The 27,417-nt window shown below is 41.0% G+C and overlaps 1 protein-coding gene across 1 annotated transcript in view; it reads right to left on the minus strand.

The window, feature by feature from the left end:
- Positions 1-27,417, minus strand: part of RIC1 (RIC1 homolog, RAB6A GEF complex partner 1) — a 102,202-nt gene that overhangs the window by 2,377 nt on the left and 72,408 nt on the right. Inside the window, exons 18-24 of the mRNA XM_060237370.1 lie at positions 26,437-26,553; positions 21,343-22,071; positions 20,516-20,674; positions 15,214-15,350; positions 13,796-14,082; positions 9,106-9,300; positions 119-296 (exon numbers count right to left, since the gene is read on the minus strand). Coding sequence (XP_060093353.1) covers positions 119-296; positions 9,106-9,300; positions 13,796-14,082; positions 15,214-15,350; positions 20,516-20,674; positions 21,343-22,071; positions 26,437-26,553 — 1,802 coding nt within the window. The remainder of the gene's footprint in view (positions 1-118; positions 297-9,105; positions 9,301-13,795; positions 14,083-15,213; positions 15,351-20,515; positions 20,675-21,342; positions 22,072-26,436; positions 26,554-27,417) is intronic.

The following is a 27,417-nucleotide window of genomic DNA, read 5'->3' on the forward strand; positions in this document are numbered from 1 at the left end:
AAACAAACCAACCCAAGAAAGTCAAGGGATGAGAAACCTCTTGCACTGCACAATGGGCTGCTCTGCCTCTATCTGCTAAGAACAGTACAGAGATGACATCTTAAATAAATGAACTTACCGCAACTGAACCTGTGATTTGTGTGGCCCTTTACTGGCCAGCTCCAAGGAGATATGCTCCAGCTCTGATTGTGTTAAACTTAGTGTGGAGAAATTTTCATCCACCATAGTCCAATCTCCATCCAATATAGAGCTTGTTTCTGTTAAGTCTGTTGCTGATCCAATACTGCATTCATCACCTGTTCGAAATTGAAGCATGTTTAGAAATTACAGGACAACACTACAGTTTGTGCAGCAGAACCTCTAGCTCACTTGTTTTCCAATAAGATTTCTCAATTGGGTCATTCAGAAAGAGTGCAAGGCCCAATGGGAATGTCCAGTGTCCTCTGTGAACTGATCTGGGCTTAGAATATGCCTTGGAATTCTCTGTAGCAGACCAATAAGTTGACAACATTTCCCTCAAAAGCAAAAAATGCTGCACTTGGTAATAATACTAAGAGAACAGTCTGTTGAATTCCAAGGGACCAGCACAGTGTCACAGAAATAGGCACTTTAGTTATAACCTCATTGCACACTTGCTAGTTACTAATGGCACAAGAACACTGCCTGTGAAGTCTCAAAGCATGTGAGTGGATTGACACAAAAAATAAGAGCAGCATATTTAAGGAATGTATTAGAGATTCCCAGAAGGCTATTGCAGAGTTCATTCAACACAAAACTAGGGCAAGTCAACTAAGCTGCTATTTCCCAAACACTTCAGGCTAAGAATATCCTGAATATTTATTGTATGACATGGCTTTCAAAGCACTTAAAGAAACTGAAATTCACTTAAAGCACTTCAGCTGTTAGAAATTGTTCTATTTCTAATGCAGCTTTGTGGAAACACAATCCAAAGCACTGTATATATTACAGTCACAACTTTAATTACAGGACCCCAAGAAGACATTAAGTTCACTGGTTTCATTTAGTGACTTCTCATAATACACCCATGAGGGATTGGGGAACCTACCAACAACTATAGTTTGAAACCAAGGCTTGGTTTACATTCAAAGTGAAGGCATTCAGGAGCTGAAATATGAAGTGATGGAATGTCTTCTGTAAACACAGCCTTAAAAATGTGAGCTGCTTTCCATGTGACATCAAGCAAACACGGGCTGTTAATACACTGGAGCAAATAATGGAGTGACTGATGAAACAGAGCAGAATACAGGTACATGTGAATGAGCCATTATGTTGTGCACATTTTTAGAAGCCAAACCAAGATTATTCAAGCCCCAGCATTCAAAGCAGAAACATACAGAGCCTGTCCTGTGAGATAGTGATGGGCACTAACTGGCTAACAAGCCAAAATTCCACATGAACTTGAGCTGGCTCAGAGCTCAGGAACTGATGTTCAGGGAAAGCATCTCTGAACATTTAACTGACCTCTGGCCATTTTGATTTGGCAGTTTGGGGCCAGGCATTTAAACCTAAGCAGCTTGGCTGTTTTAAATGGCTGTGTTTCATTTAAACCTTCAACGTGGCAGGAAGCAAAACTGAATGATTCAATGGCTGGCAGCCATTTAAACCCTTCCCAGAGGAAAGGAAGTCCTTTTCCAGGCAACTCACCCCCCTCCCTTTCTCCTGAATCCGACAAGCTGTGCCTGGGAGAAAGGTGGAAGTCTGCTTCTCCCAGCCACGGCAAGACATGGCCAGGAGAAAGGGGGAACCAAACTTGCCAGACTGGTTCAGGCAGGACACATTTGGTTCATGGGTCACCTTTTTTTTTGTGCCCTTCGCTACTATGGATGCCTAGGAAATCCAAACACAATGCACATGAGCAGATTTCAACCATTTAAAATGTGGTCTTAGACAGCAGATCATGAAATCTGGCCAAAACAATACGCTCCAAGAAACCTTAACTCTGTGGGTCATTGTGCTAAGTAGCTGAGGAATGCTTATAAAATATTATTCTTCAAAAAAACCCTGCTACATTGCTTCTCCCAAGTCTTTTCCAGATCTACAGACAAACCTGACTCACTATTTTTTGTAAAACATTTTTTGTTCATACCAAGTACTAGGGAAGCATAGTGAGGCAAACAATATTAGGCAACCATAGGTCAGCAGAAGGTGAAAGGACTGAAGAATGTGAAGTGAGCTTGTACATACTTCTTGATAGAAGAAAACCCTGCCCAGACCAACTCAGCTTTCTAATCATTTAATGCAAATGGTTGACATGTTTTCATGCATTTTCCTCACTGGCACAAAAGCTAAGTTGTCCTAATTTGTTTCCTTACAGGCTTGTTTGTTAGAACCCATTCTTACTACTCTGCATATATATATATATGATCATGCAGACTAATAAACTACCCTTGGGAATGACATCACATAATCTTATTTTAAGGAAACTGTAATGTGGTATTTTATTCCCTCAAAAATTCATTCATATTGCTTCTTTCAGTTGACCCTAGGTTTTCCTGGCTTTAGAGTTAAAGAGAAAGAAAACCCCTGGCATCTAACACAGGAAACAAGAATGGATCTCTGAAAAGAATGCGATAAGGTGTTTACCTTCCCAAGTAGTGAGCTACTAATGAGATAAAAACACATGACATTTTACTAAATAGGCACCAGTTTTTTGCTTTCCTATTTAGTACATGAATATATTTATTTATTTATTCTATGACTTATATCCCGCCCTTCCCATAAAATGGCTCATAAATAGAGAATTCCCATAAATAGAGAATTAACATTTTGTGCAGTTTCTGCAGCAGACCTGCTTCACAGGGTTCATGGTGGAACTGTTTTTTTCTGACTTTTTCTGATTTTTGTCTATGTATTATGAGTTTCAGAGAAAGACCGCAGCAGCCATAAACATTGCAATGTATTTATTGTTTCAGAAATCATACAGAACGTGACTTCCGGGTTTTGTTCATGGAGGATTGAGCTGCTCTTCAGCCGATGAGCAGATCAGAACCTCTGTTCTGGGCAGAGAAAGTGATCTTAACACCTGCTGCCTACCTCTTCCAGGCAGGGAGAGGGCCAAGATATGCTTATCAAGTTCTGAGGGGATTTACTTTGGCTGATGAGGGACTCCAGTGGGGTTCCTTTTTGGCTTTGAAGAGTCCCCCGAGAAGGACTGCATCCAATTGTCTGCAGAGGATCTCTGAGGTCATTAAGTTGGCTTAAATCCACCAAGATACAAAGCTTCTTTGAGACTGATCAGCATCTAACAACTAAGAGAGCAGTGCACAGAAGGATATTGGAATAGAAGGGAAAAGATTTATATCTATCACTCCAGGACTAATAAAAGACTAAATAAAAATAAAAACAAAGGTTTGGATCCAGAAATATTATCTTATATTAAGGAAGTGAAAGGAGGGATTAAAATCGGGACTTGTAAACTTGGAGAATTAATACTAAAAGAAGAAAAACAAATATTGTTTGGGATACCTGTGGTCTGAAATAGACAACCCCTCCAAGAAGATTTGCTGACCTGGTGATTATAATACAGGAAATGTCATTGAAAAAATGTGAGACTTCTTAACCACTGAAAACAAGACTTCATGTCAAGAAAGGAAGGAAGGTAAAGGAAGGAGCCATTAGGAGAAGGGAAAAATAACAAGCTTCCCAGCCTTCTCTAGGACTCAAAATCATAGAAAAGTATCAGCGGCCATTATACTAAGGTCAAAATTTTAAAAATTAATTAAAAGAAAACTGGACATTGAAAAAGAGCAGAACCGGCAGAAACTGTCATTAAAAGGTTAAATCTATTGGACTATATACTCAGAATCAACTTTGGTACTGTTTTGGAAAAAAAAAGTGAAAACTTTTTAAAAGGACAGAAAAACCACGGCGGCCATTTTGAGTAAAAAATTTTTTTGAAAAAAATTAATATCTTGACCTAGGAACATCAGAGAACGGCAATTTTGGGCATATGTAAAAGGGCATGTGTATTTAAAATTTGAATCTGAGAGGTCAACTTTTGAACCTTTTTAAAGCAATAGGTAAACAGTGATGTCGGAGGAAAGATTAGCAGCAAAGCAGATGCGAACGAGGGCTGGGTCACTTGAAGAAGAAAAAATGGCCAAAGTTAAAATTGACAGGGCTGAGAAACCAGGATGGCAAGAAGCAATGGATGCTATGGAAGTAAGATTGGCAAAGATAATTAGAGAAACGAAAACAGAACTAAAAAGAGAACTAAAAAAAGATATTGAGTTCAGTGCAGAAGAAGTTAAAAAGGACACCGAAGATCTCAGAAAAGACACACAAGCAGCGCTACAGAAAGTGCAGAAGGTGGAAGAAAATGTGAAAGACCTAGATACAACAATGGATAAAGTAGATTTCACTATGCAAAAAATGCAGGAGAAAGCATTATTAGCTGACTGTAAATTAATGGAGAATCAAATAAGGTTAAGAGGGGTGCCAGAGTCTACTACTACTGACTTAAGGACATATATAATTAAAATTATTGCTGAATTTTTAGAAGACGACCCAGATGAAACTGACTATTACTATGACTACATATATAGGGTAAATTCGGAATATGCAAAAAAAAAAATTACCAAGAGATATGGTGGTGAGATTTGTGACAAGAGACATGGTGGGAAAGATCCTTAGTAAATAATATAAGAGCACATTGGAGGTGGATGGCAGTAGAGTAAGAATTATGAAAGAACTGCCAAGGAAAGTCATTAATGACAGGAGAGGCTACAAAAAGTTGACAGAAAAGCTGAGAGAAAAAGAAATAAGATACAGATGGGAACTTCCAGAGGGTTTGAGCTTTGAATTTAAAGGATGGAGATTTACCATCACACAGCAAATGACAAACTTTTTGAGTGACCATAAAGACTTTGGGGATACATATCAATAAAAATCATTATGGACTATAAATTAATATCTTGAAATATAAATGGACTAATTCACCACAAAAAAGAAGGGCAATTTTTCACTGGATTGGGAAACAAAAATGTAACATAATTTGTCTGCAAGAAGTACAAACAGATTACAAATTTTTATGGAGCAAACAACTTGGCATGTAATTTTTTTCACTGGCCAAGGAGAAAAAAAGGGGAGTAGTTTTTTATATCAAAGAATTAGACCCAAAATTAATTTTTAAAGATGATAATGGCAGATATATTGTGGTAGAAGTGACATTGAATTACAAAAGAACTTTATTGTTGGGAATATACGTTCCAAATGGAGCAAAAGACTCTTTTTTTAAAGATATAATGCAACAACTGGACCAAGTTGTGCATGAACAAATTATGATAATGGGAAACTTTAACGGAACAGTGAAAAATATCCTGGACAGAACTGGGAAAAAAAATAATGAAGGGAAATTACCAAAATCATTCTTTGAAATGGTAAAACAAAAGAGTTTAGAGGACATATGGACGGAATTAAACCCCAAAGAACGTGATTATACTTTTCAGCAAGGCACAACTCTTTTTTGAGAATTGATATGATTTGGACCACAAAAGATCTTGGACTTTTAATGAAAAAAATAGAGATACTTCCTAAAATAAGAGCAGACCACAATCCAATACTGTGGTCTGCAAGATCACGGAAAAAGACGTTTAAATGAGGACTTGCTACAGAAACAGGAAATAGTGGTGTCTCTGGAAAAGGAAACTAAAAGCTTCTTCCAAATAAAAGAAAATGAGGATTCTAAATTTCAAATCGTGTGGGATGCTTATAAAGCAGTAATGAGGGGCATTTTGATCACATTGAACAATAAAGATAAAAGAGCCAAAAATAAGCAAATGATGGACATTCAGAAAGAAATTGGCAAAAAAGAGAAAGAGCTTAAAAAACGACCTGGGAAAAAGAAGATTGTAAGAGAAATTACAATATTACAAAGCCAACTGAGTCATTTGCTGAATAAAGAATTGGAATGGAATTTAAAAAGAATGCAGCAGAAATCTTTTGAAGGTGTGAATAAACCGGGAAAATACCTTGCATGGCAAATGAAAAAAAGAAGGGAGAATAAAGTAATTAACAAAATTGTGTCGGGAGAAAAAAACATTGTTGACCATGAAGGCATTAAAAGGGAATTTTATAAATACTATGCCAAGTTTTTTAAAAGCCAAAGTGTACATAGAAAAAGAATTGATGCGTATCTACAGAAAATTAAGGTTAATTCATTAACAAAAAGTATGGAGAATATGTTGAATAAACCAATTGAGAAAGAAGAAATAGAGGAGGCAATTAACTCAATGAAATTAGAAAAAGCACCTGGTCCAGATGGCTGTACGGCAAAATTTTATAAAGTTCTAGTGGAGATGCTATTACCAAAACTTCAGAAATTGATGAACATTATAAGAGTAGATGGAAAATTCCTAGTACATGGAAAGAAGCAGTAATTTCTTTGATACCAAAAGAAAACAGAGACAAATGTGAAAAATTATAGACCAATTTCACTACTAAACAATGACTATAAAATATATGCAAGAATTTTAGCAGAACGTCTTAAACAGCATTTGAACAGTTTTATTAAAGAACAAGCAGGATTTCTTCCCAAGAGACAAATTAGAGACAACATTAGAACAGTCATAAACATTATTGAATATTATGAGAAGCACCCTGAAAAAGAAGTAGCATTATTTTTTGCAGAAGCAGAGAAAGCATTTGATAATGTGCATTGGGATTTTATGTTTGCAGTGATGGAGAAATTGAGATTGGGAGAAGATTTTATTAGAATGGTAAAGGCAATATATTCTGAACAATCAGCAAGGCTCTGTATTAATGCAGATTAACGAAAAAAATGATAATAAATAAAAGAACAAGATAAGGTTGCCCTCTATTTCCACAGATATTTATAATGACTTTAGAGGTTTTGTTAATTCAAATTCAAGAAGATAAAGAGATAGAGGGACTAAAAATGAAAGGGTTTTCTAGAAATACAGAGCATTTGCAGACGACGTGATGTTTATAAATGAAAATCCCACTCATGTAACACCATTGTTGCTTCGTAAGATACAAGAATATAAAGAATTGGCAGGCTTTTATATTAATAAAGAAAAATCAAAAATTTTGTGTAAAAAAATGTTAAAGAGTAAACAGGAAGAACTACAGAGATTAACAGAGTGTGAAATTACTTTAAAAGTAAAATACTTAGGTGTAGAAATAACAACGAAAAATATTGATACGTATAAAAACAATTATGAGAAACTCTGGTGCAAGATAGATGGGGATATGACAAAATGGAACAAATTGAATCTGTCTATGCTGGGCAGAATTTCTGCAATTAAAATGAACATCTTACCAAGAATTATGTTCCTGTTTCAAACAATTCCAGTAGTGAAAGACAATAAACAATTTAATAGATGGCAAAGGAAACTTTCTGAATTCGTATGGGCCAGGAAGAAACCAAGAATGAAAATGAAAATTCTTGATGGATGTGAAAGAAAGAGGCAGATTTCAACTGCCTAATTTAAAGTTGGGCCAGGAAGAAACCAAGAATGAAAATGAAAATTCTTGATGGATGTGAAAGAAAGAGGCAGATTTCAACTGCCTAATTTAAAGTTGTATCATGATGCAGTGTGCCTGGTGTGGATTAAGGAACGGATGACATTATCAAACAGAAAGTTATTAGCATTAGAAGGACATAGAAATGTCTTTGGATGGCATGCTTATATGTACTATGGGAAAAATAAGATGGACAGTTTCTTCTCACATCACTATATCAGAAGTAATCTGTTAAATACTTGGTCAAAATATAAAAGATATGGTGATGAAAGGAAACCGCTCTGGATCGTTTCAACAGAAGTAATAAAATTGTATTCAGATATTAAAGAAGTGGTTAACATATAAAGAAGGAAGAAAGGTGGAATTAAAATTGGCTGAAGAAATACAATATAACTATAACTGGTTTCAATTGCAACAAATAAAGAGTTTGCTTGAACAGGACATTAAGAACTATGGAATAACACAAGAACAAACAGGAGAGAATGCTGTTTGGAGAAAATGAAAAGCTGATTTCAAAGACATATAAACTATTATTGAAATGGTCTACGGAAGATGAAGTAGTTAAATCACAAATGATAAAATGGGTGATAAATATAAATAAGGAAATACAGATGGAGTCATGGGAATACTTATGGAAGAACTCTATGAAAATATCTACGTGTTATAACATAAAAGAAAATTGCTTCAAAATGTCATATAGGTGGTACATGACAACTAAGAAATTGGCAAAAATGAACAATCAGGTGTTGGATAGATGTTGGAAATGTAAATGTCATGAAGGATCTTTCTACCATATGTGGACTTGCGAAAAGGTGAAACAATTTTGGCAAATGATTCAGCAAGAGATTTCGAAAGTTTTGGGATATAATATTAAGAAGGCACCAGATTTTTTTGTTGGGATTACAAATGGAAAAATTTCAAAAGCAATATAGAACAATAATTTGGTATTTGCTTTCAGCTGCACGGACATTATATGCGCAAATGGGGAAGCAAGATAAAATACCAGAAAAGTAGGAATGGACTTTGAAGGCCATGCATTGGAGTGAAATGGACAAACTTACAAGAATCTTAAAAGAACAAGATCTAGAGAAGTTTAAAGGTGAGTGGGGAAAGTTTCAAAAATATATTGAAAAACAATGGAACGTTAAAGGACATTTGGTGATCTTTGACAATGGTTAATCTTTAAAGGAACTATATATAGATTACAGTTTAAAAAAATAGAATTATTGGATTATAACGTCTTCGTTTACTTGCTAACGACTAAGAAGAAATATTATGAAGAGGGACTATTATTATAACCTTTGGACTTTTTAGAAAAAGATTATTTAATAGAGACAGTATATTACCTTACAACAAACTAAATTAAATAGTAATATGGAGATGTTTGTTAAGGGGGAAGGCACTGCTGGGGGTCACCAAAAAGAGGGGTGGGGTGGAGAAAATGTGATATATGTGTATGTGTATATATGTGTATTAACATTTAATGAAAATGATAACATACCATTACAATATATTACATTATAATAAATTGTTTTAACCGCAGAAATCATATAGAACTTAAATACGTTACAGAGGAAAAGAAAGAGTATGAGAGTTGTATACCTTTATTCATCAAAGGTGAGAGAAATGCCTCCTGCATGTGAGGTCCATGGGACGATGATGCATCCATCTCTCTTTGGGAGGAACTGATGGTGCCAAGCCAACTGTGACTTCTTGGTGCACCTGGACTCCCCGCATCTATTTCCATGTTCAAAAAACTATCAGCTGACTGTGATTTCAACAGTTGCTCACCTATTACTGGAAATTTAAAGACAATTAAGTATAATCTACAATTCTTATGGAAACATCTTTTTCAAAATTTCCCAGTATTTCATTCAAATTCTCTCTGAATGTGTACAGCTTTGTCATCACAAAGACAACAGCTTAACTATACCTAGAATAATGCCACAAAACAGAGAAATCCCATGTGCCTCAGAATGAAAGAGAGGATCCCTGTGGGTTTGCCACCAATGCTTCGAATGGGGTTTCTAATAGGGGAGCTGAGCTTGGGAGTTCAAGGGGAAGTGGGAGAGAATTCTCTAGTCCAAATTTCCTGAAAAATAACATACAACCTCTACATCAGCAAGCGCAGGGTGGTGTGCTGCTGTATCCTTCCTGCTAGAGAAATTTAGGCAGAAAGTTAAAGGCCAGGTCCTCAAAGGTAGCATTCTCAGTTGCTACCAGTTCTATGTGCAGTGACTGCTGGGCAGGAACAGGTCAGGTATCTTAATGCATGGATAAAAAATGGTGGGAAGAATGTTAGGCAGTAGGAAACTTTATGGGATAAACCAAACCTGTACAAAAGAGATGGGTTTCCCCTGAACCAAAAGAGAACCAGGCTACTGGTGCTAAGTATCAAAAATGTGGCAGAGCAGTTTTTATGTTAATCCTAGAGAAAGCCAACAGGAGCTGCAGAACATATGGCTTGGGACAAATCAATCCAAAGGGATAATTGCATAAATAGTCCAGTTAATATTGAAGGGAACATAATAGAACTTGAGAGTGAAGGTAGGAAGGCAAATGAGGGTCATGTGTGGTGATGAAGGGGCTGAGGGAGGCAAGGGATGCTGGAGAGGGAAATATGTTGTAGGTCTCTATATGACAATGCTAGAAATCTCTGTGCCAAGATGGGGGAGAGCTGCAGTGCTTGGTGTTCAGTGAAAATGTAAATATAGTAGGTATCTCAGAAACATGGTAGAATGGAGAACATCTATGAGATACAGTCATCCCAAGGTATAAGCTCTACAGGCAGGCTAGGGAGGGACTGATTGGTGGAGGTGTTGCATTGTACAACAAAGAGGGCATAGAATTAAACATGACAGAAAATATTAAGAGAATGAACTCCCCAACAGAAATAATATGGGTGGAAATACTGGACCCTAAGGGCAACTTAAAAGTGGCAGTGTGCTATTGCCCACCTGATCAAACCGTTGAGGCTGATCTTGAGATGGAGAAGAAAATAAGGAAAGTGACTAAAGCAGATAATATTAAGATACTGTGAGACTTCACTGAATCTCACATTGACTGGGTAAACATGTACTACCATGCTATAGAAATGAGATTCCTAAATGTCATAAATGACTGTGCACTGGAACAGTAGTCACAGAGCCAACCAGAGGGGTGGTGATCCTTCACCAGGGCTCAAGACCTGGGGAGAGATGTAGAGGTTGTTGCACCAGTTAGGAGCAGTAACCACAATGCTATTAAGTTCAGCCTTTAGGTAAATTGTTAAAACGAAGCTGAAAGGGAGGCACAAGACAGCCAAATCTCTAGAGCGGGCCAGATCCCACCCAAACGGGGCTCAAATCTGGCCCACAAGCAACTTCCTTTGCCTGCTTCCTTTTCCAGGGCTGCTACTGCAGCTCCACCATAGCTTGCTTTTCCCCCAGCTCCCTCAGTGGCTCTTTGCTTCCTGCCTCTTGCCTCCTCCACCCCCGCAGATAGAGCTGCACAGAATCACAGACAGATAGAGCTGCTTCCTTCTCCAGGGAAAATACTGCGAGACTTTTGGGGAGGAAAGAGAGAGAAAACGAAGTTGAAATTCCATGGCAATTTTAAGACCAACAACATTTTATTCCAGGTATAAACTTTGTGTGCAAGCACATTTCTTGGGAGGGAGGCAAGGTAGATGGATGGATTCTTCTGACAAGCACAGTGTACACTGAGGAAATTATTTTGGCTTATTCTGAAAAGCATGTTTTTAAAGATCGGATTTCTCTGTCCTTATCTGGATTTATTTGCTTTCAAAAAGACCCTGATCAGGAATTAGAACATTTGGATTGGTCCTTATATCTTGGAGAGTGGCGTGATTTCAGATGCCACATTATAATAGCACACATTAGTAATGAGACCAAAAAACCAGCTCTCAGTTTGGTCCAGGAGGATGCATCGTCTTGAGCTTCATTATCAATTGCAATTCAGCTGTCTCTCTTTCTAACCTCTCTTTGAAATTCCTTTTTAAGACTCTTAGGGTAGCAAGTGAATGCTGTGGTTTCTAATGTCAAACTTATGTCCATTTATTTTCTGCATCCTCCTGGACTGAATCCTCCTGGATGGAATTAAGACCTGGGTTCCTGTCTCATTACCAACGCTGGTATCTTCATGCCTATTACCCCTCTGCGCATCACACTTAATCCAATCGAGCCTGCTATTACCATTCAACATCTGAAATCACCTTTATAAAGTTTATCCCTCTCATAAGTTGTGTTACATTTTATGGCACACATAGCCCAGCCCATCAAAATGGCATTTATGTCAGATCCAGCCCTTGTAGCAAATAAGTTTGACACCACTGCTCTAGAGAATGTTTGGAAGCTAAAACCATCCTGAAGCTCAGGTTAGGAAAGGCACTGCCAAGTCTAAAAGAATGCCTATATGGTTAACAATGGTAGTCAAGGAAGCTATAAAAAGCAAAGACTTTTTTTTTTTTTTTTAAGTGGAAGGTGTGCTGCAGTGAAATGAACAAAAGATTCTGGCAAAAGACATGTCAGTCAATAATTAGGCATGCAAAAAAGATTTTGATGAGTAGGTTACTAAAAGAATCAAAACAAACAATAAACATTTCCTAAAATACATCCAGAGTAGGAAATTAGAGAAGCAGTTGGGCCTTTGGATGACAAAACAATAAAGGGACTTGTGAAAGGGATATAGCAGAGAAGCTCAGTGAATTCTTTGCTTTTGTGTTCACTGTGGAAAGTGTGGGACATGTACCTATGCCACAGTGTGTATTTTTGATAAGGGGATCCAGGTTCTGAAGGCCATGCACCAAAGAGTTCTCAGGCAACTCAAATATGATCTACTAACCCATATGTAACCTATCACTAAATTCAGCCACTGTACCAGAAGAGAGTAACAAATGTTAAATTGATTTTTAAAAAGGGGTCCAGAAGGAATTACAGGCCAGTTAGCCTAACATCTGTCTCAGGCAAATGAGTGAATACTGTAATGGAAGACGGAATTATAAGGCACATAAAGGAACGAAGCCAGCTGAGGGAAAAACCGGCATGACTTCTGAAAAGGGAAGCCCTGCCTCACCAAACTTTTGAGAAAGTGAACAACCGTAGATAATGGTGACCTGGTAGACACTATATATTGGATTTTCAAAAGGCTTTTGTCATGGAAGCAAAATGTAGGAATAAATGGACAGTTCTCATAAGGGAGGGAAGTGAACAGTGGGGGTCCCAGTATTGGGGCCAGTACTATTTAAGTTGTTCATAAATTATCTGGAACTAGCGGTGACCAATGTTCCCTCTAAGCTGCAGAGTTTTGTGAGCAAAAAATCTACTTTGTGAGCTACTGGCATTAAAGTTGTGAGCTACTGCATAAATTATTGTGCTCTGGGGTCATCCTTCCTGAGCTACGACAAAAATCTGTGAGCTGGGGCTAAAAATCTGTGTTAGCTCATGCTAACTCATTTTAGGGGGAACACTGGTGGTGACTAATGTAGTGGGCCAAATTTGCAGATGACACCAAGTAATTCAAGACAGTGGAAGCCAATTATGGCTATAAAGAGCTTCAGTAGGATTGGGTGGAATGGACAACAATGTGGCAAATGAAATTCAATGTATCTAAGCGAAAGATGATTTACACTGGAGTAAAATAATCCCAATTTCAAGTATAGGCTTAATAGGGTCTGAACTTGTTGAGACTGAGAGGGAAAAAGATCTTGGAGTCATAGTAGATACATATGGTACAGTCTATACAGAGTTCTGGTCATGGTATCTTAGAAAGGACACTGAAGAGTTGGAAGAAGTACAGAAGATGGCAACCAAGACGACTAGGGAGAGGAAAAGTTGAAGAGTCTGGGACTTTTCAGTTTAGAAAAGAAATAAAGGTGGATGTGATAGAGGTTTACCAAATTACGCATGGTATTCCCAAAATACTAGAGGACTCTGTTACTGTCTTACTCTCTGTTGATGACTACTTATAACACAACTGCATTGGTTGACAAAATTCATAATTTTAAGAAAGGTTCTTAATGGGGAAATGCAGGCTCACAGGAAAGGTCAAATTAATTATTTAACTGGCTACTCTAGTTGTTTAAGTTCCACACCCCTTACCTGTATGTCAATTGTGTACTTTAACACAAAATATGGAAGTTGCAGGAAATACAAACAGCTGGCCGATAAAGTGAAACAAGAAGAGCAAAGCAATTTAATTGTTCTTCCTCTACATTTTTATCACCTTTGTGTTCCTCCTTTACATCTGGGATTTTACTTCCTAATTTCTTAAGCAAAAACTGATGATCCAGTACCTGTTCTGTACTTTCCATTCTTGAGAGGTGAATTTATGGAACAGACTGGAATAATTGGGAATGGCCAGAGAAAGTCATGGTGTAGTTTCTTCAGTGCCGTCACGAAATCTTCCACACGGGCTGCTCTGGTACGTTCCTTACACAACCATCCTATCAGCTCAAAGCCCAGCTGTGCAGCAAAGCAACCAAGATCCTTAAGCCTGATTTCTTCCAGGAGGCGCCGAGCATGTCGCCAGAGCATCATGTCAATGTACATGTTCTCAGCACAGTCACTGTCCTTACTCCACCTTATGGAGAGAAAAATAGCATAGATGTAAGTAGATAATTATATTATTTTTACCATTGCCATGTCACATTTTTTTGCAGATCTGTGGCAAATTCAAGAAATATTGGAGCAGTATTAGATTTTTAGAAATGTATTCAAACATTTATTTTCTGTTAAGCAGGTAATACATAAATCATACTACATATTTATAAAGAAAATTCCTTTCCTCCCCAGCTCTCAACACTTACAATTAATACAATTCCATCATTTTCTTTAGAGGAGCACCTCATCATTTCCAACATTCATAGCTCTGCTGTAGCATGAGGATAACCGATCTACTAGGAAATCAGCACCACAATGATAAGCCAATTAAATTTCTTAGGACAGCAGTTAGGTTCCACATTAGGAATATGCCAGAATAGGACTACATTGGCAAAAAGGGGGCAGAAATGGGAAATACAGGGTGGAAGCTGTGCTTAACTGATTTCCAAGTCATCTCTGAACTAATGTAAAACTACATCAGTGAAAACACTCATGTAAATTCAAACACTCCTACTGAACTTAATGGGAGTGAAAAAGGCAGTTCCCTCACCTCTCTCCAGACATAGTACAGTTTAGGAAAGCAGGTACATCCTGCAGCTCTCCTAAGCACTATATAAACTCCAGCTAAGCCAGCCATAGTTGAGATGACTAGGTATATAGCATGAGACATCTCTCCAGCCATGTCCAGCACATTTACAGCACATAGGAGTGGCAGAAATTCCAGAGCACTCTGCACAAAAAAGGGCACTTTGGGGAGGGGAGATGGAGAGCAAGAGATGCTGCGATGAATATCAGCATTTGCTGGGTGGTTGCTTCCACCTATGGCTGATGCAGAGGTGTCAGTATGCATGTGCCACTCTGATTTTCTGTGTCCAGTGGGACTACTATTTATTTGAATAGGGTCAAATTACTGATTCACAATTGATTGAATCTGGATGTACTACTATGGGCATCAGATACAGCACTGTTTTTGAAGTATAACAATTTCATTCATGAAATATATATAATATTTTTTTGGAAGAGCCACATCAGATACTACTTTTTATTCAGCCAATAAAGAACACTCTACCATAAGGCAAATGAGAAAATCTGGTATCAAAATGACTGTTACCTTTTCCCTGAGGGACCAGATGGCATACTCAAGGTTTTTTGCAAGTTAAACTTGCCAGTTGGGATACCATCTCCAGACTGGGACAAACTAATGCTGCGATGTCTAAAGAACTCAAAGCCACCACTTGAACTAGGTTCCTAAAAGGAGAACACATATTAAGCTAAATACTGCATATTAGGAAGAGGGAAGACTGATGCATGTATAGAAAAATACAAATAGCGACCTCAAAGAAAAAAAATTCTGTTTATAGTTTGTTGACATTCATTTTCCAATTACTTGTTTTATATAGGATTAGTGAAATTTCTGCCTAGGGGAGCAGCAATTGGTTTAATCAATTTTCGATTTTATTACAGCCAGGTCCAACTAATAAATTGGATCACAATACAGATTTTCATTGTAAAATAGGTTTTTTAATTATAGTAGTAAATGACTAGACAGAAATTCAACACATAAAAGCTCTCTCATTAAATACAGTATTTTTTGCACCATAAGACTCACTTTCCCCCCCCAAAAAAGTGGAGGGAAAAGTGTGTGCGTCTTAAGGAGCGAATACTGCAAAAAATCACACAAATGCCTCTAAATTCACACAAACGGCTCTAAAAACTAGGTGCGTCTTATGCTCAGGTGCGTCTTATGGAGCGAAAAATACGGTACATACAGCACAAACCTATTTAGTGTTTAGAAATTTCATGAAGGACAGTATTGCTACAGGAAGGAGAATTGAATGGATTTCCCTTTCTAAAACAAGGCCACTTTGGAATCAAAAAACCTTTTGTTTGCAAATACTCTTATAATTTACTGATGCATTCTTTTCATCTTCTGCATCCTGTAAAGAATAAGTCTGACACAGTATACAGACTTACAACTTGGGACCCATGAAACCATGCTTACCACAGTTATTCACCCCCAATTCTATTCCTCTCCACACTGGAGCCAACACTGATGCTGAGGACCCATGGTGACAGTGGCCACATAGCTGTACACCGTAGGTGTCCAGTGGGATGAGTATGATAATTTATAAGCATATACCTTATTAATCCTCATTAGAGTATGGATCCCAACCTCATTGTTACCCCAACCTACAAAGGAAGAAAAAGAAAGGTTGCTTACCTGTAACTGTAGATCTTCGAGTGGTCATCTGTGCATTCACGCTCATGGGATAGAGCGCCTGCGCCGACCCCCGAATTTTTTGCGCTTGGCACCAACGGGCATGCGCAGGCGTCCCAGTGCGCATGCTCACCGGCGCCAGCGCGAGGATCCCGCCAGTTCCTTCCTGACCGCTGGAAGCCCCTACTGGAGGAAGACCGTCAGCAGTGCGGAAGGAGGGCGGGTAGTGTGAATGCACAGACGACTACTTGAAAATCTACAGTTACAGGTAAGCAACCTGTCTATCTTCTTCGTGGTCTCTGTGCTTCACACTCATGGGAGATTAGCAAGCAAGACATACCTGAAGGCAGGAAGATGGTCAACCAGAAGAAACAGCTTGCAGCACCGCAGCCCCCAGACGAGTCCTCTGTTGAGCATGCATGTCCAGCGCGTAGTGCTTCATAAAAGCATGTGGAGAGGAACAGGTGGCAGCCTTGCAAACATTCGTCAGGGAAACGCCTTTCAGGAACGCCACCGACGCTCTTGTAGAGTGTCCACGAATAGGCCCAGGTAACGGCTTCTTAGCCAACAAATAACACAGTTTAATAGTCTCAGTGAGCAATTTCGAAAGCCGCTGAGACAAGATCCTGGAACCTAACTTAGGAGCAGCATAAGAAACAAAAAGCTGCTGGTCCTTATGAAAACTCTTGGAGCGACTTAAATAAAACAATAAAGCACGCTTCACATCTAGAGCATGCAACCTACATTCCTCATCCGAGGAAGGTGTAGGATGAAAAGTGGGCAACCAAACTTCTAAGTTGAGGTGGAACTGAGAAACCACCTTGGGGAGAAAAGAAATATCAGGAGCTAATGACACTCCAGCCTCCTGAAAAACTAGATATGGGTAGTCACAACGCATAGTCGTGAGCTCCCCTGCACGGCATGCGGATGTAATGGCTACCAAAAAAGCAGTCTTCCAAGATAGAAGCTGTAACGAACATGTGGCCATCGGCTCAAAAGGGCATTGAGTCAGCCTGTCCAACACTCGATGGTGATCTCGATGGAGGATAAAGCCTAAGCAAACCCTTCAAAAACCTCTTAGAATGAGGGGGTGCCAAAACAGAGTGCCCCTCAACTGGTTCATGGAACGCAGAAATTGTTGCCAAAAAAACCTTGATGGAAGAAAAAACAAGGCCAGCATCCACCAGAGATAACCAAAATTCAAGAATTACCAACAATCCCACCCTTTGGGGGAAAACTGATGGATCAACTAAGAACTGCAGAAACCTCCGCCACTTCCTATCATAGGAGGCGCGGGTAGAAAGTTTCCTGCTGTTGAAGAAAACATGTTGGATTCTGCTAGAGAACCCACAGTGTCGATGAACCACGCTGTCAGCTTTAGGTGGGGCACGTTGTGATGGAGTACATGACCGCCCTGAGCTGACAGAAGGTCCGGTTCCGCCAAAAATTGGTAGAAGACCCCCCTCGCCAGTTGGAGCAGGATCGGGAACCAGTTCTGGCGAGGACACCAGGGAGTTACCAGGATACATCATGGTCTCTCGTGATCTTGTTGACCACCCTCGTCAGTAGTGGCAGAGGTGAGAACAGATAAAGGAACCGACCTTCCCACGGAAACAGCAGACCGTCTCCCAACAACTCTGGATCTGAGCCTCCTCTGGAGCAAAACAGAGGACACTTCCGGTTTTTGACTGTGGCAAAGACATCCACCTTAGGATACCCCCAGAGCTGAAACACGGGTTGAAGGAAGCGCCACTGTAACTCCCACTCGTGCGGGGAAGCCGCACCCCTGCTGAGGGAGTCTGCTTGCAAGTTGAGGACCCCTGGAGATGTGCTGCCTTCACAAAGATGTCGTGGTCCAGGCACTCCAACAACAGATCCAGCGCCAGTGCACAAAGCCGTCGAGAGACTGTCCCACTCTGCCTGTTGATGTAACACAGGGCAGTGGTATTGTCTGTTAGCAGAGCAACAATCTTCCCCGCCACCATGGGGCGGAAAGACCAAAGAGCAAAGTGAACTGCCAGCAGTTCCAAGTAATTTATGTGGCAGTGAGTCAAGTTCAAAGGCCAAGGACCCCCCACACACAGATCGTCCATGTGGGCCCCCCAACCCCATAATGACGCATCTGTCGTGATAGTCACAGTTGGTGCAGGTAGATGGAAGGGAGCTCCCTGACAAATGTTGTCCTTTGAGTTCCACCATTGCAGCGTTTGAAGTGTCACAGGTGGAATTACAAACCTCTTTTGAGGTGAGTCTCGTAATGGGCAAAACTGACAAAGAAACCAAAGCTGTAGGCCTCTCATCCTCAGCTTCACAAAGAGCAGCACGCTTGTAGTCGCCGCCATCAGCCCCAGCATCCACTGCAGCTGCTGCGCCGTGCCCCACTTTCGACTCTGCAGAAGTTTGACAAGGTTGATAATGTCCATCGCTCTCTGCTGAGGCAGAAACGCGCGATGAAGGTTCGTATCCAGCAAAGCCCCTATGAACTGAACTGTCCTTGATGGAGTAAGGTGTGATTTCTCCAAATTGACCTGCAGACCCAAGGTGTCGAGAAGACGAAGAGTGATGGCAATGTGAGATGGCAAACTCTCTTCCGACTCCACCACAAGGAGCCAGTCGTCGATGTATGGAAAGACGACTATCCCTTGAAGCCAGAGATGGGCAGCCACAACGCTCATCATCTTTGTGAACACTGAGGTGCAGTGGACAGATTGAACGGAAGGGCCTTGAACTGTAAGTGCCCTCTTTGGTGCGGATGATCGGGTCCCTGAATCATCCCGACGCCTCCTAGCCGGGGGTGTCCACTGACCCTTCAGAAGGCCATTTCGTGGAACACCCGCCCTCAACCGGCATCTCGGTCCTGATCGGCGAAGTCTCAGCAATATGACCGTCGGGGCCGTGGCCTCACCCATTGGTACTGATGGGCCCGATGCCATCCTTTGAGGACAAAGTGCCGACTCAACCAAAGCCACCGAAAGCCTAGCCACTCTGTTCTTACGAGTTTGTTTTGAGAAACTCAAGACAGTGTGCTCAAGAATTGACGCCATGTCTCTCACCCAGACAGAGGAGACAGAGGGAATGGCCGTGGGGGGGGGGCAGGGGGGGCAATCTTCTTCCCTCAGGAGCGGCACCTCTTCAAAACCCCCTCTTTCCATAGACTTCCAGGAAAAAACCCCACCCAGGAAAGTCTCTGAGGGGAAAAAACGGGGGGGGGGGGGGGAAACCGAGCCCCGAAGGGCAAGTCCAACAAACTTTTTTTTTTTTAAACAACGTTATCTAACAACTAACTAACTACACTAAGAAGATAACAAACGGGCTATATACAACAGGCAAAAAAGCAACCCAAGATTACTTTACCGACCGGGGACACAAAAGGAGATCCTCTCAACGCAGCGGTCAGAAAGGAACTGGCGGGATCCTCGCGCTGGCGAGCATGTGAACTGGGACGCCTGCGCATGCCTGTTGGTGCCGAGCGCGAAAAAATCCCGGGCTTTTTAGGTACATAAGAACATAAGAGAAGCCATGTTGGATCAGGCCAATGGCCCATCCAGTCCAACACTCTGTATCACATAGTGGCTAAAAATATGGGACTGATTCGGGGATCGGCACAGGCGCTCTATCCCATCAGTGTGAAGCACAGAGACCACGAAGATCTGAGACAGAAAGAGAAAGGAAAAGTGTAGTGTATGGAGTTAAGTTTTAAGAAACCAGAGTGTGAAGTTATACACCTGTACCATATGAACTGTAAAAGTACGAGCCTTCTTATACTTTGAATGATTCCTAGTGTATGAATGCAAATGAGAGCCTTAACTCTTTTCATCTACTGAAGATTTTTTTTAATGCTAAAAAATAACATATGTATGTTTGTGGGTACTTGAACTCCTGGACAGGAGGTCTCTCTGATTTTTAATTATTGCCCTTTGTTCACGGAAGCTTTCTAGGTTAAATATGCCATGATGTACTGAAGTGTCCCCTGACCCTCAAGAGCAGCTTTTCAGAGGGCATAGGAGGCTGTAGAAGGAAGGAGGAAGGCCTGTTCCATGAACAGTAGTTAGGATGTAAGCCAGTGTTAAAAATATTTAATACATTTATGAACTACTTCTTTGTGCCTTACCACTTATTACAATAAGTTGATGAAATTACTTTACTGATAATTACCCGACATATCTATGACAGATATATAGAATCCCTAACAAACCTGAGTTGTTGGTGTAGGAGGTGGTGTCTCCGATTCTCCAGAGCCAATGGCTTTCAGAAATCTGATCATATGCCGACAAAGATCCCACTTCCCCTGCTCCAAAGCAGTATTGAATAGCAAAGTTGCATGCTGCCTGCTAACAGCTGGAACCTCCATATTCTACAAGCAACACAAACCAGTTTTAAACAGATACCACCAATGTGTGCAATAAAATACACATCAAAAATCTTCCACATCAATCAAAAAACTTCACTCTTGTAAAGAAAGCTCCACCTCCCCCCTCAAATTAAGATTTACAGGTAAAAATGCTCATTCTAATCATCAATAATGTGGTGGACCCTACCACTATTCTTCCATCCCCACTGAGCAAAGTTTATTTATTTAATAAAATATTTATTAAATATTATCCACCTTTCCTTTTAGCTCAGATTTGAGGCTTACTAACAGTACAACAGGACCTACAATGCTAACTGATGCTGGCTCTGTGTAGGCATTTAGTTGCTATCAAGATATTGCTGGTAGGAGTGAATGGGGCCACCAACATGACTGTGACGCAGCCAAGATGGAACACCTACTGTACTATTTAGTACTTCCATGTGGGAGTTTCCCAGAGGTAATTGCACAGGTCACTGCTAAAGGCAAAAACACTAACTTTGGAATTCTCCCTTTTGCATCTTCCAGAGACTTTTATTTAATACTTTCTGAACAAATATATTTAAGATGTAATGTTTCTACAACAACAGCAACAAGAAGTAGTAAAACATTTCCTTTGGTGTAACACGCTTGCACCAAATCCTTTTTTCAACAAAATGACTGACCAGTTTTACCTGTAAGATAATAAGGTAAGAGGCAGCTGTGTCTAAGTCCTGGGCCATTAAGCACTCTTCAAACAAGTCTTTTGGGTTTCCAACAGCTGCAAAAAGATAATTCCATAGGGCATATTCTGTCTTCCTAGCACAGTGAACAACTGTCTGCAGGAAAAGGGGGAATTCTGTAATGAATTTAGCCACAGTGGGAAGGAGAGGATCAGGAATGGGTTCCCGCGAGGTAGCTTCTTCTTCCAACACTTCATGAAGCATCAGTTCTAGTACATGAGGAAAGTACGGCAATGTGGCACACGAGTGGGCCAAAAGCAAGGCTTGTTCACCTAGGTTCTTTACCAAAAGCTGGCGTAAAATGTGATGGAGGTAGATCTGAGATGTTCTTTCAACAATACAGAAAGGGAAGAGAACTTCTAAGTGTTCTGCAGCGCTGCTGTGAGCATATAAACAGTCATAGAGTACAGTGTCATTGACAGCACCGAGAACCAAGGCATCTTCAAACAGGACAGCCAGGGGGTATATGTTAATGTGGAAAGGCAGCATAATCCGTCTTGACAGAAAGGAATGTGGTTTGCGATGGTCCCTGGGAAACAAAGGAAGCCAAACTTTCATGCCTGATCCGCCACAGCTGAGCCACAGGGCTTCCATTAAGTGCCGTTTTTGTTTGTTAGAACGGCATGTAGTCCAAACATTTTCAACAGACTGGGCAAGTACAACTGGAGCACAAAATGGCAGCTAAAAATAAAATAAAACACCAAAACTATTAAAGGTTTATCCTACCTTCAGACATATTTTTTAAAAACAAATATAGAAGGGTAGGGGTCTGGAATCAGAACAACTGAACACTGCTCATGTGACATATATTAAAAGCTGATGCTGAAATAATCTACAGTTCCGTACAAATCATGCTGAAGCCATACCTCTGTAAATCCCCATAACAGCCTGCTAGATCAGACCAGTGGTCCATCTCGTCCAACATACTGTTTCACATATTGGCCAACCAGTTTCTCAAGAGAGCCAAGAACTGGGCACAGAAGTCAAGGCTCTCCCAATGCTGCCTCCAAGCACTGTTATTCGGAAGTTTGCTGCTTCTGTATACAGAGGTTCCTTTTGGTGGCTAGTAACTATGGAGGAATTCTACTCCATGAATCTGCCTAACCCCTTTTACAGTTATCTAATGCTCACGGCCATCACTATCTCTACAAGCTTTAAATTCCAAAGTTTAATTACTCATTGAATAAAAAGAAGTATTTAATTTTGTTTGTCCTGAACCTCCAGCAATGGTAGCAAAGCTCCAAGTACCTTTATGCACTTTCAAAGCCTTTCATTTATCAAGATCAAAAACTAAAACAATCTATTAAAGATTTGGATCTATTCCAATCTGATTTCAAGCCTGGTTATATGACCTGTGAATACCCTGTTAATTCTTCTTGAACTCTCAGTGGCTTTCTAAACCTACCCTGAAGGTAAGTTTCAGATATTGGTACTGAGAGACTGCTGCTCAACTCTCTGGTCTACAGAGCCCACAAAGTTCCATCTTGTCCCTAGCGCCTTTTAACAGTTACATAAAGCTGCTGGGAAAGAACACCAGGAGCTCTAGACTGAGTTGCCATCAACATGCAGATTACACTCAGCTCCATCATGTGCTTCCAGTAGATCCTAGAGAGGCTGTGGAAATTGTGAGCAGGTTCTGGAGGCAATTTTGGGATATGAAGAATAATAAATTGAAATTTAATTCTAACAAAAAAGAGGTACTACTGGTATAGGGTGAGGTTGACCCAAGAACTGGGGTATCTGCTGTTTGGATGGGGTCGCACTGTATCTCTCCTGTGGTACTGCTGGAACTGGGCCTCTTGTCAGGTGGCAGCAGTGGCCAGGGGGCCTTTCACTAGCTTTGACCCTTCCTCGGAGAAAAGATTTTCTCACTGTGTTTCATGCCCCGGTAACAACTAAATTAGATTATTGAAATATGCTCTGCATGCAGCTGACTGTCTGGAAGCCACAACTGGTACAGAATGGTACAGCTAGAATGCAAACTGGAGTGAGTTGTAGGGACCATAACATTCCAGCCTTGTTGTGTCTACAGTAGCTCCCAGTTTGCTCAAGGCCCAATTAAAGGTGCTGGTATTGACCTTTAAAGCCCAATATGGTTTAGATTCTGCATACCTGGAGAATCACCTACTTCCATAAACCTACCCATCCACTCTGGTCATCTATGGAGGCTCTGCTTCAGGTGTTCCTGCCATATGAGGCTAGGTGGGTGGCCACCTGAGAAAGGGCCTTCTCAGGCATGATGCTGAAGATCTGGAACTTTCTCCCCAGGGAATTCATCTATTGCCTTCTATTGTCGCCTTCTGCCAGCAGCAGAAGACTTTTTTTTGTTTGATGTCTCCCCCCTCCCCCCAAAACTGTTATTGGCCTTCCTCTCTGGTTGTGCTGTGAATTTATGTTTTATATGTTTGTGTGTGTATATATATATATGTGTGTGTGGGTATATGTATGTTTTAATGTCTTGATTTTTATTGTTGAAATGTTTTGATATTTGCTTTCTTGGGGACCTGAAAAGTGGCACAGAAATGTTTTAAATAAATTATTATGATTATAGTATGTTTATCCAGTCCTTTTCTTGTTCCTTTTTCTGAAGTTACACCCACATTTCACACAATTACTTGTGTTCTCAAGACAAAAGTTTTTACACATAAAAGAGACCTTGCACACTACTGGGTTGGTTCGTCTTCAAAGTATCAATAAGCAGCTATAAAAGACAATGTTATTAAGAACTAATTTTTAAAAAACAGGCCATAGTAAGAATCTGTTTTGAAAAAAATTATGAAAACTGGCTTCTAAATACAACCCAAGAACATTTCCAAAAAATTCTAGCTGCTTTATGAACAGCCACATAGCCAGGATTTGGAAGGTCAGGGGGTCTTTGATTTTTTGGGGCCCAAACCCATAGTCGTTCTCATGGCTACCGTGATCTACCATCACACTGGCTGGTGCCCCAGACAGCCAGAATTAAACTCTGCTGGCCTTAAAGGGGTCACCAGACTCAAATTTTGTTCTATTACTTCAGACCAACGCTGCTACCCACCTGAATCTGTTTCTGTTCCCAGAACACTCAAACTCCTCACAAAGACTGTAATTCCAATCTGTCATTCCAGTCTTCGAATGTTCACACTACTTTCTCCAGGGACTGTCATTTCACTCAGGGGGCCATCATTCCTGGCTCAGAACACAGATTTGAGTCCTGTGGACCGTCATTCCACTGTGTGTGTGCAGGCTCTCTGCTGCCCTAGGCAAAGCTAATTTCTGCCCCCCCTCCCACTGATAACCAATTTTCAAAAACTTGAAATTGCTCTTGCAAGTATTTGGATGGGAGACTTCCTTGGAACAACAAAGCTGGGAGGGCGGGGAGTGTGTGTGTGAAAACTACAGGAAGGTCACCTGAAGCAATGGGAAGCAGAACTACCTTCAGTCCTCGTATTCAGTGGGTTTACTCCCAGGATATAGGGCTACCAACCTCCTGGTGGGGCCTGGAGATCACCCAGAATTACAACTGTTCTCTGGACTACAGAGATAATTTCCTCTTTACGGAATGGCTTTTTTCGGGGGGGGGTGGACTTTACATGCCACTGAGCTCCCTGCCCTCCTCAGGATCCACCCAAAATACCCAGAAATTTACCAGCCAGAGTTGTCGTGAATTGAAGCCCATTCAATTCACAGTTCTGCTACCCAGGTACAAAGATAGCTGTATTGAAAGCATACTGCCAGGCTTTCTGCCCCAACCACATGCACACACACAAGCCCTGTTCACGTTACAGTGAACACACATACTGTCTTTTTATTTAAATATGCATTGAGTCATTCTCTTGGTAGGAAGTCCTAGAAACAGCATTGTAGAGCTGGAGCTGAATAAATGGCTTCCTAGAGAGACCGAGGAAGGAAGGGGGGAAGGGCTTAAAAGAGGAAATGCACTCTCCCTGTGGGGGAGGGAAGCGGGTTTTTACCTTGTGAAGAGCTTCAGATATGCAGAAGAAGGAGAAAGTTTGTAGTCAGATGGGAAACTTTACTTACCAGGATGTGTGTGTGCACGGCAGGGAAGCTTTTAGATATTGAAATGCTGCAAAAATTTATAGAAGCTCCAGGCTGCCTGGAGAGAGTCACAGCTGGCTGACAACAGGCAGCCGGCAGGGTCTGCTCCACAGAGTCCTTGTGCCCCCCACTCTCCCTAGTGATGCTCCTCGTCACCAGCCTTTTTGTACAGCAAGCAATCCACTTGAGAGCGTCCTGTTCCTCCCCACCCTTTCCCTGCAGCGTGGTTTTGCACTCCCCACCACAAAACCGCTCTTCATTTGCATCACCAATATCACAGGGCTGCTTTCTGCTGCCAGCAACGCCACAGCCCGTACTGGTCCGCTGAAGACGCAAGCTCTTGCAAGCCCAATCCACCTCCCGCTACCAGTTCCCAGCACCCCTGCGCAGCAGAACAAGTAGGGCAGCCCGCACCCCCCCTAGTGAGTTGTTGCTGGGTGCATGCCTGGCGGCAGCAGTGAATCTCCTGAGGAAAGCTGCCATGGCGCAGCCGGAGTGAGTGGCAGGCAGGGGAAGTTGAGGACAGGATGAGGAGATCCCCCAGAAGTGGTGGAGACAGCTGCTCCCCCTCCGCCCACGGTAGAAGGGTGCTGGTGATGAGAGTGACAGAAAGAGAAGGGACTTCTCTTCCTCCCTGCCACTCTCATCGCCACCACCCTCCCTTCCCTGTCACTCCCCAGCAGAAGCAGTCCTGTCCTCCTGCATGAGTTAAAGGGCCCGCTGATCAGCCGGGGGCTCTTTTAACTGGAGGGGGAGGCTGGGGACTGCTTGTGCCCCCTGCCCTGTGCTCCAGGATGCAGCAGAGGCCAGGGGGCTGGCTGGGGCCCCCAAGTCAGGAGGCCTAACCCAGAAGTCGGGGGACTGTGCCTCCACAGGCCCCCTCACAGCTATGGGCCTGTTTATGAACAATGGATACCCTGTTCTGTAAAGTGTGATTACTCATTCACTTTGCATGCTCCTTCTAAATCTGAAAAGATACTGCATACATTCTCAAGAGTTGTAACTTACAAGTTTCCTTTGGTTGGGACTACTGTCCTTTTCTCGTATCTGTGGCCCAGATCGATCCCGTTGCACCATAATTAGTTGTCCTGCTAAGTTTAACATAATGCTCTCTGCTTCACAGGCCTTAAAAAAGGAATGACATTACTTTTTCAGCTTTGTAGAATCTATTAACTATATACTGACGTATAAAATGCAGTTATTACAGCACAAATAAAGCATTTGAACATGAATACCAAGCACTGCAAAATTAGATACAGCAAGTCCCTGCCTGCAATAGCAGGCTAATTTTACATTCTAGCACACCCTGAAGAGAAAACTAAAAAAGAAAAACGGAGATGCTCAGCAGCCTACAGGTTTTTAAAAATGTCTATGGAGTATGAACATAAGGAAAGAGACTATGTTTACAAAGAATTATTATATCCTGAATGAGTATCAAATAAATAAGACCGAAATTCTATACTAAGCTATCACCCCAGTCAATAAGCATTCTTCAGTTTTACCAGATTTGTTAGTTTAACTATTTAAGTGATCTTCCATTTCAAGACAGTCATTAACTGAAGGAAGTTCCCTTAACACACAGTATGCTTGTTACTAATTCAGCCTCACACGTGCCAAGTACCCTGCCAATCAGTCTCCTGGAAAACTTTGTAAAAATGTCTGCATTCCTGCAAATGTGTGTAATTCATGTCCCCTACCAACATTTAAAGCACAACTGATGAAAAAAGCAACTTTAAAGTAGTTTTTGATACTAGTCTGTCAGGAATTAGCCATGACACGCCATTCTATAACGTATTAACAGTTTGTGTACATATGCCATGAGTGAAGCTCAAATGCCTGCTCTATCTCACTCTCATTTATACTATTTATTAGATAAATGCTACCCAGTGAAATTCCTGCTCCATGGAAATAATATTGCTGCTTGGCAAGACTCTGTGTCTGGTTCTACTAAAAGTTAAATAAGCAAATGACATTAAAAAGTTTGTTGAA

Source organism: Heteronotia binoei, chromosome 4, assembly GCF_032191835.1.
Source record: "Heteronotia binoei isolate CCM8104 ecotype False Entrance Well chromosome 4, APGP_CSIRO_Hbin_v1, whole genome shotgun sequence".
Classification (NCBI taxonomy): domain Eukaryota; kingdom Metazoa; phylum Chordata; class Lepidosauria; order Squamata; family Gekkonidae; genus Heteronotia; species Heteronotia binoei.